Genomic DNA, 13,202 nt, shown 5'->3' with positions numbered 1-13,202 from the left:
CATGCTTACAAGCTTTGTGCGTTGGGCTCTCAAGCTCCGGCAACACATACAAATTTATGATGACATGTATATGCTACATGTGTGTATACATACAAATGCGCGACATATGCACATACATACATATGTATATGCTACGTAAGCGTTAAAAAATACAAAAATAATTTTTGGAACACAAATACTTACATGTGTGTGTATATGTATTATTTTGTTTATGCGTGATAGGTACATACATACATACATGTGTATGTATATACGATTGTTTGCGCGAGCGTTTGCCAACGGCTTTTTAAAGCTATGGAATTATTTTATTTTACTGCGCAATTTCTACTATTGATTTGCCCGCTATTTTTTTGCTTGTATATTGTTTTTTTTTTTCTTTGTTTACTTAATATTGCTGCCGCAGCGCCGTTGGCATTGCAGCTAACGTTTCTGATGCAAATGCGTGCACATTCATATCTATGTACATACATACATACATATGTACGTATGTAGGTACATATGTATGTATGTATCTATATTTTTACAGTTGCATAAAGCAGTGCATGAATAAATGTTTGCTTATATGTATACAAAAAACAGTTTATAAATTGTGTACATCGTACAAATGTATATACATATGTACGAATATTGTCTATGTATATCTATACATATATATATATGTATGTACATATAAATGTTGTGTAGAATGCTTGTTGCTGCTTGCTTGCATAAACAGCACAAACATATCCATATGTATGTACGTACGTATGTATGTATGTATGTATATTAAACCAAATGTTTACATACATACATATGTACATATGTATGTGTAGAGGGCGTTATTTCGATTTCAGCTTCCCAAGGTATACATAAATATTAAAACAACGACTTCAGATGGCCTACGTGACTTGCGGCAACACAAAGCAAAGCCATCATAATTGTATTTAAAACATTCAAATAATCACAAAATATGCATGTAAACTTTTTGTTTATATACATGTGTATGTGAACTCTTTCATACATATGTATGTATGTATGCAGTTTGATTCGAAGGATAATGTTGTCCAAGTCATGTGGTCCATTCTATTTATTGCATTTCATATTTACGAGTGACAATAAATATACATATGTACATGTGCACATTTTCGCACACACATATTCAAATACTGTTAGAAACAGCTTTTACGGAATTTAATCACGTTTTGAGTGGTTTCTGTTTACAAAATAAACTCTTTAAGCGCACACATATACATAATATACACATGCACATACATATGTACATATTAAGATAGTATATACATACATACGTAAACAAGCACACTTCGGGATATTTGAATAATGTCAACTGACATTTAATGTATTTATTTATAATTTTCAGGATAGACCAAAAATGATATGAATGTGTGTTTTTTTAATGAAAAATATATAAAGGGAAAGTATAAAAATAATAATAATAATAATAATAATTATAATAATAATTTGACTCATTTAAGTTTAATGCATTAGTTTTTATTTGTTTCTGGTCCGTTCCGTCAGAATTATAATGTAAGGTAATCCGATTTAAACATCAATTTCATGAAATTAAATCCACGTGACTTATGGATCGCCTTTGACAGAGTGGCAGAGGCCAACGGGAATTGAACCCTGTGCGCTGCCTGCTGCCTGCCATTCATTGAGTAGTAAAATTATTATCAGTTCAATTGAACTCGGTGTGTGGAGAATGATAAGCCGGCGGGCTCAGTAATAAATGGTGTGATCAGTGGCTCATCGCAGTTGAGAGTCCAGTTGAGTTGTTTCCAGCTACGTTGCAAGATGTTCCCCACTTGGCTAATACTGTGCATCAGCGTTCTAGGACTGTGCCAGGTAGGAGGAATCAACTAATTCACCTCTCACATATTGTCAACATTTTATTGTGAATCCTAGGCAAATGTTATATTTCACTTTGCGCTGGATTTCCATGTGAAACAGCCGGAAAATTCAACGGAGCCCATAGACAAAACCATCCTGGTAGATCATAATCAGGTCTTCGTACAGGACAGTAAAGTAAATTCATCCTGGCTCGAGCAAGATCGGTATACTGAGGAGGCGTGGCACCTATTGATGGACACCAAGCGCGTGGTGCAACAACTGAATGTGGAGCTCTCTCCCCTGGTGGGCCGAAGCAACGATCTGGCAGCTCGCCTCAAGCAAACCATGCGCTATGCAAACGATGTGGACGCGTGCCTAGAGAATGGCCATTTCGGCCAGCAGGTGGAGCAGTTGCGCAAGTACGTCACCCTGGTCGATGCTCTCAAACTGCCAAGCAACACGGCCGGATCGCGCACCCTGGAATTTGTGGTGCTCAAGCTGGCCCTGGAGAAGTATCAACTGCCAGCCAAGCAGCTGCAGGTCGCCGACTATCTGCAGCGGGCGGATGCTGCGTGGACGACATATAAAAATACACAGATCATTCTAGCAGATAGCTGAATCTAGAATTCCTATATATAGCTTAATTTCACTATATTTGTAGATTTCCCTCGATATTTCTGTATCGCAGGAGTTGAAGAGATGTCAATCTAAAATGTATATACATACATACAAAGCGTGTATGTATATATGTATATTTAAGTGCGTTAAATTAAGAAACTGATGATAACATTTGACTAGTTTACTTAAGTTATTTATAAGAATACAAATGATCAAATACAATTAATACATCAAACTGCTTGCTTTAACATGAAATATATGTATTTTATGTGCCACGAAGTGCAAGTAACTAAAAGCTTATATCAATCAGCACCTGAAGACACTTTAGGCATCAAAAATATCCAAACTAAAAGAGATATCGTACAAAATAAAAATTGTAATTGAATGTAAATTAGAAAATATTACCATACTTATTTCAAAATATACTTTTTAATACATTTTTTACATAATTTGTTATATATGTATTTGCTTATAATAATTAATTATACTACTTAAACACCATCCCATCATGCGAGTAGAAATAGCGTTCTTTACAGTTTCATCATACTGCGAAAACAATACCTAAAACACAAAAAGGTTTCTATCGTTCCATTTACTAAGCCGCGATGTAAATGGTTGAAATCAGCTGTGAAAATATATTCTTAAAAACCGTTAGTGCTAGTCAGTTGCATTTAATTTTATATTCTGATATCTCTTTTAATTTAGATAAAACGTACGTAATGTGCATACAGCTAGCTATCTTGATAAGCCTATTTGAAGCTAGTTGTCTAGCAAAGAAGGGATCATGAATACATTGGTGATATTAGTTTAGCAGTATTAATGGAAATACTGTAGGACAAAGGTTTTTAGAAAATAAATTCAGCTTAACAGTTTAATACATGGCTATGTATTCACATATAAATTCTATGTATGCATATATGTATTCTAGGGAAGGGCCCGAACAAAAGCCGACTTCTATTAAGTGAAACAATAAGTAAAGGTGGCATTCAGAAAAAAAGGACTTCCTGTCGCTGCGTTTCGGTGTTCCACTTCAATGCTCGGCATTGCTACAGGTACAAGCCATAGCGAGAGCGACTGAGAGAGACGTTCATCTGACCTAAATCTCCCCTGGGCTGGTCCCATGGAAAATACGTTACGCACGCCGGGAATACGCTATAAGTGGAGGACCTCAGGTAGTCGCAGACAAACATAGCCACACACAAAGTGCGCCGACTGCCGCTGCCAGCTGCCACAGCCGTTGCCAATGCGCATGAAGAGAACAGACGGCGCAATAGGGTCGCTCCTCTCTCCATTCCTCAGTTCTGATATTCCTGAAACCCAAAACCACCACCACAAGCGTACAAGCTGAATATCAGAGTTGCCCATTAAAAACTGCCAAGTTTAGCAGTTAGTTGCAGAGTGAAGAAAAGGATAGAAACAGTGCTTAAACAGCTGAAAAAGATTAGAAATCCCGCAGTTTGCGCAATTAAATAGCTATATTTGGCGGGAATATGAAGGGTTCCTGTCAACACTGCTGCTTGTATATGTATATATGTGTATACTTGCATATGTATATACATATATACTTTTGTGTTGTGCGGGTAGGTACTTAAATGTGTATAGTGAAATTCTTATCTCAAATATGTGATACTCAATCACTTACAGTACTTGGTGTACTTGTCTGCTCTCAGTTTCCCTTAACGCTTCATTATGCTGTCAATAAGAACTACCATGAACAAAATTTTAATTTTTTCGTTGTATACGCAGATGTATACACACATACATACGTGCATATACATACAAGTCCTGCTGAGCATTGGCGAAATAATAAATCGGTACATTTGTAAGTGTATATAAAAACACGATTGGCCAATGCTGTAGCCAAATACAGGTTTCAGTAAAAACTGATCGAACCACTTTAAGCTATATATGCGAGGGCTGTTTTATGTTATGGTGAGAGATTAAAGCTAAGTAAAAACTTAGCAATATATGTATATACAAAAAATTTATGATGAATGAAGGAATATCAAAGGATATCACAAAAATTAAGTACACATAAATTTGAATCCAAGTCGAGTGTGGAACAGAACAATTCCTGTTTGAAAATAATGTTAGCACTAACAGCAAAAATCGATAACGATTGTCCTTTACAGCACGAGCTCAAGTTACACAGTGCCACAGAAAATATATCGACTATACCAGTATTTCTTAAAATGTATTAGTAGGTTATTGATCAAATCGATCGTATTACCATAATTATATGCTACTTTGATCATACAGCGATATCGATAGTTACGATTGGTGAAAGCTATTAATTGTCACACAGAATACAAACAATTTTTTACTCTTGTGATTAACGTTTTTCAAAGTATCTTATTAAGGCTTACCAATGCCAAGTCACATTGGATTTTAATAAATATTTTGAAATTATGTTTTAGGAATATTTCAATATGCTTATAGCTAATCTTAAAGCTGTTGTTTCTATTCAGAAGAACAATGTTTATTAATTTGGTTTAAAATTCCGTAGTATTTTCAGCACCTCGATTTGAAAATCTAGTTTCTGATCACTGCTCATGCGCTGCATGTGCGGCTTAATGCTATCGAAAAATGCCTGATCTGGATCCGGATCGGCACTGATAGCTGTTGCAGGAAGCGCAGATGAACTATTGAGTTCCGCAGTGTAGGAGCTGCTCGTGTCGGTTCCCTTAGCGACAGGCAGGGTTGCGTCGGTGCCTGTTGTGTAGTTTAAGTGATCCAGCACCGAGTTGACACTGTCCTCCGCCAATGTCGTCTCATTGTCTTGTTCTGGTGCAGGGTTTTCTGATGCACGACGCCGTTTTACCGGCGTTCGTGATATGCGAAATTGTTTGCGTTTCTTTGGTTCATCTTTTTGTGAGTCTGTGTCGTCCTCTGCTTTGACATCGAGCAGGAAGTTCAGCTCCTTCTCGTAAATGTAGGAGGCGCGGCCGATCTCCTCGCCGCTTTGTCGCAGCCGATTTACGCGCAGATAACTGTCGCGCGTGTTCTTCCAGCGTTTGAGCAATGTTTTTGCTATAACAAATTCAATTTAGATTAAAGGCTCTATTTCTGACCATTCATTGAATCATTTACCGATTTCCTGTTTCTCTGCGCTGCTCGACACCTCGAAATTCTTGCACAGCTGTTGGCCAATCTGTTGCCAGGCCAGATCGCGAAGCTCGCGGTTGTGGAAATTTTCATGCTCTCGATCCCAAATGATGTGATGTTTCTTCACAGCCTCAATAAAATCGTACATGGAGTACCTCAGATTGATTCCAGCTGTTTTCAGCACTTTGTGATTGCCCATCGCAATAAAAATTTTCTTGTTTATGCGGCAAATTTTTATTTGTGTGTGTGATTGTGAACAAAACGCGCGCGTAAACAACGTGCTGGCTACAAAAACAGCTAAAAACTGATACTAGACGCGTGAGAAAAACGCTAGCAAAGCGCACGACAATCGCTAATGGTGCTGCCAGACTGTTAGAAAAAGATATTGGTGTTGATTCCAGCAAATTGAATTCTTTTTCTCACTTCTTTATTTACGTTTAAAAGCTTAAGTATGAACCAAATATTTAGTTTTCCTATAAAATGCACTTTTTAATTGTGTTATGAAAAATAATGTTTCATTTTTTTATTAGACATAGGTCAGTATTACATATATTGTTCAATAGGTGCAACAAAAGAGGTCTGCGTTTTATGACAACTAATACATGTGACAGATTGTTAGGCGAACTAGCGATGCAAGTGAATGTTTGAGAAACGCAGTTTGTGTATTGTGGTTGATGTTTCGTGTTGTGTTGATTTTAACTCTTTTTTTATTTTAAATTGTATTTTTCTGCTTTACATGGGCCTGCCCATACCACGGCCCATGCCCATGCCCCCACCGGCCATCGGTGGTTCACCGGCTTTGGGGCTTTTTATTGTCTCATCCACGGAGAGTATCATGCAAGCGGCCTCTGCGGCAGCGGTGAGCGCATTTATCTTAATAATCGATGGCTCCCACACGCACTGCTCGAAGTTATCGGAAATGTCTTCCTTGGTGATGTCAACACCGTACCATTGTCCACCTTAAAAGAAATAAACAAATAAAACGAATAAATAAATTATTTGAAAACCCAACTTACAAATGTATCGATACATTAAATTATTCGTGTAGATACGCTCATCTCTAAACTTTCTTTCAACAGAGCAACAACTTTGAGCACGTTGGCATCGCCGTTGTAAACATGACCGCGCGCAAGACAGAGCAGCAAATATGCAGATGGAGGCAACTGGTGCGAAAGAGCACACACCAGCTAACAATGGGTGCGAAAGAGCACACACTATGTACAACAAATGCCCAACGAAAGAGCTGCCAAGACAGACACGCGCTTATTTCGAGCAGAAAATTCCACATTATAAATCACAAATAAGCAGAAATAAATAAAGCAAAATGTCAACATCGGGACGGAAACGTAAACAGCAACTAAAGCCGCGTCAAGATGTGCACCGTTCGCCGGTGAAGCGGCAAAGTTTAGACGTTAAAACGGAACCGCTGCTAACCAGCGTCTATCCCCTGGCCGACTATGACTGTGTGGACATAAAACCCGACCTGACCGAGCTCCAGCTGCAGCTCGCAGTGGCAAGTCAAAATGAAGTGACAGCAGCAGCCGCCGCAGCAGCAACAGCTACAGTTGTGCCATCCTTAGGCGATGATGAAAAACCAGAGTTGGAGCAGCAGAGTGATTCAGACGAGGATGGTTATTCGGAAATTAATTTTGGTGCAGAGCACGATGTTTTTTGTGATGGTAAAAATTCTACAAATTACAATATTTGGATATCACGAAAAGTACTCAAAATTAGCTATTTCTATGGCTGGGCTCCAAATGTGATTTTATGATAAATAAATTATTATATAAACATATACTTATTTATATACTAAAGTATTTATCATCAAATTTCGGATTATATATTACTTATGCCGTTAATGATAAGATAAATGGGGTTATAATTTGAAAATCAAACAGATCGAAGTTGTCAATTTGAAAATTTAGTTTCTGCTCAGCTGTTATTTACGAGGGCATTTTGAAACATAGGATATAATATATATAAACATATATATTATTCAGAACTGGTTTATAAGCCTATTTTACTTAATTGAAATATATATATAGGAATGACAATTTACAATAAAATTGTTACATTTGGAAACATTTATATTAAAAAATTTGTCAAGCTAACTTCGTAAATACAAGACTAATATTCTCAATTGAAATTGCTAGATATAGAATATATAATATTTGTCTAAGGCTAACTTCTACTGCTCGATCTCGCTTTAGATGAAGTTGACGACTATGATCCGGAGTGGACGGCAACGCAAACGACGCCCCGACTGATATTTAAGTTCTACGCACAACCTGGGCAAACGGGACTCAAGGCACTGAGGAAGTTGACCTGCCCCTTGTACTACTTCAACCAGCTGCTGGGCAATCGGGTCGAGTTCTTTGGCCAGCTGGCGGGTGGCTGCAATGGACGCAATGCCACACTAAAGGCCAGCGCCGAGGAGCTGGAAACATTTGTGGGGCTCAGCTTGCTGATGTGTGATATGAAACTGCCTCAGCTGAGCGACTATTGGAGCGAGCACACATTTCAAGGATTTTCGGGATTCACGTCCAAAATGGGGCAGCAGCGCTATCTGGATCTGCTGCACTCGCTCAGCTTCGCCATGCTGCCAGGAGCGGGCACAATGGAAAGCACAGCCGCTGGAGATGCGGGCAAGCTGATAAACTTCTATAATGCGCGCATGGCGGAGCTATATGCGAGCGGGCAGCAGCTGGTGCTCAACGAGCCCATTGTCCAGTGGAAGGGACGATTCAGTTACCACAACGAGCTGCCGCTGAAGCAGCGCAACAATGCGCTTACGCTGCACCTGCTGAGCGAGCAGAGCGGCTTGGTCATACGCATGCTGCCGGAACGCGTGGACCCACAGCGACAGCTGGCGCGCAATTCCCGGCAGCTGGTGGCCCATCGCTGCGAGCTGGTGCTGCAGCTCCTCCAGTCGCATGTGCAGCGCGGCCACAGTGTCTACGCGTGCAAATATTACGGCAGCTATGGACTGGCGCACGAGCTGGCCAAGCTGGGCACCTATTGCAGCGGGCTGCTGGACCGAAATCGCTACGGGAACAGCAAGGCGCTCATCTACCAGCAGCTGTCACCCAATAGCATCGCTACCAGATATGCCACGCCCCTCATGATGGCCAAGTGGCGGCGGCGCCGAGAGAAGTGCGTCTATTTCTACAGTTCCGACTGCCTGGCCATCTACGCCAAGGAGATGTCCATGCAGAAGATAAACGCCCGGCCAAAGCTCATTCAGGAGCTGGACTTCCAGCTACGACCCACGGCTCAGTCCACGCGCCAGCAGCTGATCAGCTCCCAGCCGAGCTGCGCGGGTCTGCAGCAGCAGCAGCAACTGGCCATCTTCCTGCTCAATCTGCTGGTCTTCAATGCACATGTGCTCTACGTGGGCAATGCACAGCCGACGCGCGGCTTTGATGCCACCAAACTGAAGAGCTACGCCGAGTTCCGGACGAGCATCATCAAGTCTCTGCTCAAGGAGGATCAGGCGACGCCGGCTGCTGCCGCAACTGCAGCATCGCCGACCACCCCCAACGCGAGCAGCAAGCGACAGGACCAATCACATTCGAAGAGATCCACCAACCAGCGGGGATCAGCGGCATCAACCGCACAGCCCGAGCCCGAACCTGAGCCCAAGCACGAATTGATACTCATTCAGCGAAATGGGAAGCCAACGCGCAAGAACTGCAGGCATTGCCACAAGGGAGGCATGCTGCAGTTCACCCGGTACATGTGCAAGCTCTGCCCGGATATGCCGGGTCTCTGCCTGAATCCCTGCTTTCGCCTCTGGCACGACCTCCTGCAGCAGCAGCAGAAGAGTCCGAATTGAGTCGCGTTGGATGCAAGACGAATGAAAACATAATGAACTACAAACTGATTTCAAATGGATCAAGATATAGATAAGCCATAATATTATATGCCTAGATAGCTAACATGGATATCAAGGGCTATCTTGTTTGTTAAGAATTCTAATGAATACCTCTTATAATGAGAATGTACATCCAACAATCAATATTTTCATTCACTATCTGTGTCCCCGTTTATTGGAAGTACTTCAAGTCGAGAATGTTTGTATATATTAGAAGCACGCTAATTTTGTAACTCTATTCAAATACATATATTCAGAAATCATATTTCATGAGTACGTTTCGACGAATTCAATGTTTTTATATGATTTTATTCTATGTGTCCTCGTCCATAAAAAGTATTTCTAGCTGGAAATATTTGTATATATAGTTTCTATTAAAATATATATACCAAATATTATGTGTTTGATTGGCTAATTGAATTTACATTCTGTATATGTACCCCCGTTCATATATTCTATAGGAAATTAATTCTTTATTCCTATACGAACATATACACATTGTCCATTGGTTTAGTTTAAATATAAAGTATTGCAGAGTATATTTCAAGTTAATTGCAGCTAAAAATTGTTAGTTTGTCTTTAATATGGAAAATGTAAGCCCACTCAATATAAATTTTGGTCATAGCATTTTCGGTATGGAATACCTAAAGTATAAGAAAAAGCCAAAGGGATTGAGCGAAAAGTTTCAAACAACTTGTTTGTGTCAAAAAGTTTAGATTGATAGATCCCTTAGGAGTAGATCTAATATAATAACAAAAACTGTAACTGCTAATATAAATAAAAATAAATATAATAAAAAAATTCAAATTTTCAAAGTCTATTCCCAAAGAAATCAGACTAATCGGATCTAAATTGAATTGACAGCATCAATATTGAATAGAATCAATTATTGAATAAAGAACCCAAAAACTGTCAGGTTGAAGCTGATAGGAATTTTTCACTCACCTTGGGCATGTTTCTGGCGCAACTTGTTGAGAATGTTGGTGGCATCGAAGCCAGCATTGTCGCACAGCTGTCGTGGAATCACTTCCAAGCCCTTGGCAATGGCGGCAATCAGCAGCTGCTCCTTGCCTGCAATAGTGCGTGAATAGTCTCGCAGCACCTTGGACAACTCCATTTCGATGGCGCCGCCGCCGGCAACGACCGAATCGTGTTTAATGGTGCGACGCACGATCATGATGGCATCGTGCAGAGAGCGCTCCGTCTCCTCGAGGAACTGTTCAGCTCCGCCGCGTAGGATCAGGGTGCTGGTCTTAGCATTGGGACAGCCTACAGAATATATATATGTCAGACTGGAGCTGTATTTTTTGCAATAGTATTTAATGCCCACCTTGGAATAGATTGAATCGGTCGCCACCCACTTGTCGCTCCTCGAAACGCTCGCAAAAACCGAGAACACTGGGTTTGATGTCGTTGGCCGTGGTCATGACGGCGCCGCCGCAGGCCTTCATTGTACGCTTGAGATCCTCATCGGGGACGCGGCCAGCGCAAAACATGTTACGATCGGCAAAATACTGTGTGGCAACGTCGCCAATTGGCAGCTTGGAGAGCACCACATTGGCGCCGGACTCATGGATTTTGGCCAATTTGTTGTACAATATCTGCCACTCGGCGTCTACGACTTTCTGGTACTCCTTGACATTGTCCACGCGGATCTCGGCATTGTCACGCTCGGCCTTCAGTTCCAGTTCGATGTTGAGCAAAGCTATTTTGCACTTCTCATAGGATTTGGGCGCCATCTCGAAGCCGGCGTACGAGAAGGTCTTCTTAAATGCAACACCAGAGACCAGCTGGGATTCCTCCAGAGAGCCGCCGGCCACCTTCTTGATGCCAATCATATTCAGTGGCAGCAGCTCATCCAGTGACAGGACAGCGTCCACAACGATTTTCGAAAAGAAATCCTTTTGCTGATGAATGAGCTTGGAAGACATGGCCGTTGCGGCGCACTTCTCCAGTAGAGTACGCTGCTCCTCCTTGGACTGCTTCTCAATGCGCACTGCCATCTCGTTGATCTTCTCCATGCAGAGCTGTAGCGCCTTACGTATGGCTTTGATCACAATGCGTGGATGGACGCCTTCCTCAATGAAGGGTTTCACCTGCTTGAGGAACTCGCCAGCCAGCAGTACAACCGATGTGGTGCCATCGCCCACCTGTTGATTGATTCATAAGTCCCGTGACCAAAAAAATATCAGACTCGAATCTTACCTCGGCGTCCTGTGACTTGGCGATGTCTACCAATGTTTTGGCGGCAGGGTGCACAATATCCAGGAGCTTCATGATGGTGGCGCCATCATTTGAGATTGTTGCCTTGCCCTGTGAATTCACAATCAGTTTATCCATGCCTCGCGGGCCCAAGGTAGTGCGCACTGCATCCACAATCGATTGGCAGGCATTGATATTCGATATCAACTGCGGCTTGCCTTGGGACGTGTCAGTGCCTTCCTTCAGGAGCACAATTTGTGGCTGCTGTAGATGCAAACAAAATATAACAGTAAGTTAGTCAGCCGTTCTGTCATTCCACACAGCTTGCAGCGAGAGCGAAAGAGAGGGCAGTTCGGGGGTTGTCGGTTTTACGAGAAGCTTCTTTGCAGGTTATGTTCTGTGTGCCGCATGATGGACAGCTGCATTTGAATGCAGTTCAATAAGAACTTGTTGCTTATATTATTAGCTGATTGCACTTATTGAAAATTTATACAAATTAACTATAGTCACGCGGTGCACATGGTGTTTGAAACGATTAGTGTGTGTCATTACTTAAATAAATTAATTAAATCGCTGCATTTGTATTTCTCACATGGTAATTTACATCTTTACTAACCATATTGGAGTGATGGATTTGCCGTTATACGTTTATACTAGCTAGAACAATCAATTTTTGTAGCAGACAGGCGGCAATACGATTTTCTTTCACGTTTTCCGCAATGAGTAAGCGGCAGACCAGCGCTTTATCGATAACAATAACGATATTCAAGTAGACCTGCTAACTTATTTGAAATGATAAATTGCAAAAACAGTATTATATTTGTATCGAACATAAAATACTGCAGCTTGTATTTTTTGCAAGTTTATTGCCGATAATTGCTTATCGAGTGTTACGCTGTGACATATGTAATGATTTAAATGTAACCGTTAAAAGGGCATTTGTAAATTCTAAATGAATTAAAATTAGTTAATGCTTGTAACAAGAAATGAGATAAGAAGAGCGAAAATTGTAAATATCCTTTTATAGATAAATTGAGCAGCTCTGATTTTATTTGTCCCATTTTATACAAACTTCAAATATAGCTTCGTTATTTTCTAGCTATTTTTATAATATTGGCGATCTTCCACACATTTTCCATTTTAGAATGTGTTGCGTGCTTTTAGTTTGTTCCGACCGCTCAACTTGAGTGAGTTGTTCGTTTCGAGCAGAGAAGCTAATAAAGAAAATAATACAAATAAATAAAGAAAAAGAAAAACATAAGTTCAATTTATTTAAAAACGATGTTCAAATAGTTTTCACCTAAATCTAATTCGGTAAATGGAATTGGAATTTTAGTTGCTCAACGTTAACTAAATTGAGTAAAGAATCGAAACATGTCAAGTGAACTTGCAAATTAATGTGATTACGACACCGAGCTTGGATAATGAAATGTAATTGCATTCAAGGAGTAAGTATTTCAAGCAATCTGCATATAGAAATACTCAATCACACTGAGTTCTCTTTAAGAATTCTATTTATGTAAAATCTGGCTGTCCTAATTGTGTCTATCATTCAACATGTCGTTAAGTCGTTGTC

At 40.6% G+C, this 13,202-nt stretch overlaps 4 protein-coding genes across 4 annotated transcripts; 2 read left to right on the top strand and 2 right to left on the bottom strand.

The window, feature by feature from the left end:
• Positions 1-1,490: 1,490 nt before the first annotated feature.
• LOC108615959 (uncharacterized) lies at positions 1,491-2,894 on the top strand. Its single transcript, XM_018010845.2, has 2 exons — positions 1,491-1,842; positions 1,903-2,894. Exons 1-2 carry the CDS (start codon positions 1,792-1,794, stop codon positions 2,443-2,445), a joined length of 594 nt encoding a protein of 197 aa, XP_017866334.1. The 5' UTR covers positions 1,491-1,791; the 3' UTR covers positions 2,446-2,894.
• A 1,883-nt stretch (positions 2,895-4,777) lies between these two features.
• hng2 (hinge2) lies at positions 4,778-5,867 on the bottom strand. The gene is made up of 2 exons (XM_018010796.2): positions 5,536-5,867; positions 4,778-5,475 (listed from the first exon to the last, which is right to left on the bottom strand). Exons 1-2 carry the CDS (start codon positions 5,747-5,749, stop codon positions 4,928-4,930), a joined length of 762 nt encoding a protein of 253 aa, XP_017866285.1. The 5' UTR covers positions 5,750-5,867; the 3' UTR covers positions 4,778-4,927.
• A 169-nt stretch (positions 5,868-6,036) lies between these two features.
• On the bottom strand, positions 6,037-12,402 carry CCT7 (chaperonin containing TCP1 subunit 7). Its single transcript, XM_018010725.2, has 5 exons — positions 12,243-12,402; positions 11,630-11,890; positions 10,755-11,574; positions 10,370-10,693; positions 6,037-6,509 (listed from the first exon to the last, which is right to left on the bottom strand). The coding sequence occupies exons 1-5, from the start codon at positions 12,243-12,245 to the stop codon at positions 6,283-6,285; spliced, it is 1,635 nt and encodes a 544-aa protein (XP_017866214.1). The 5' UTR covers positions 12,246-12,402; the 3' UTR covers positions 6,037-6,282.
• LOC108615858 (piggyBac transposable element-derived protein 4) lies at positions 6,717-9,712 on the top strand. Its single transcript, XM_018010682.2, has 2 exons — positions 6,717-7,229; positions 7,761-9,712. The coding sequence occupies exons 1-2, from the start codon at positions 6,875-6,877 to the stop codon at positions 9,383-9,385; spliced, it is 1,980 nt and encodes a 659-aa protein (XP_017866171.1). The 5' UTR covers positions 6,717-6,874; the 3' UTR covers positions 9,386-9,712.
• Positions 12,403-13,202: the final 800 nt, after the last annotated feature.

The sequence above is a fragment of the Drosophila arizonae genome, chromosome 2 (genome assembly GCF_054131065.1).
Source record: "Drosophila arizonae isolate 15081-1271.41 chromosome 2, UAZ_ARI_1.0, whole genome shotgun sequence".
NCBI classification, from domain to species: domain Eukaryota; kingdom Metazoa; phylum Arthropoda; class Insecta; order Diptera; family Drosophilidae; genus Drosophila; species Drosophila arizonae.
Note: the sequence above shows the minus strand (reverse complement) of the source record. Positions and strands in the feature narration are given on the sequence as shown.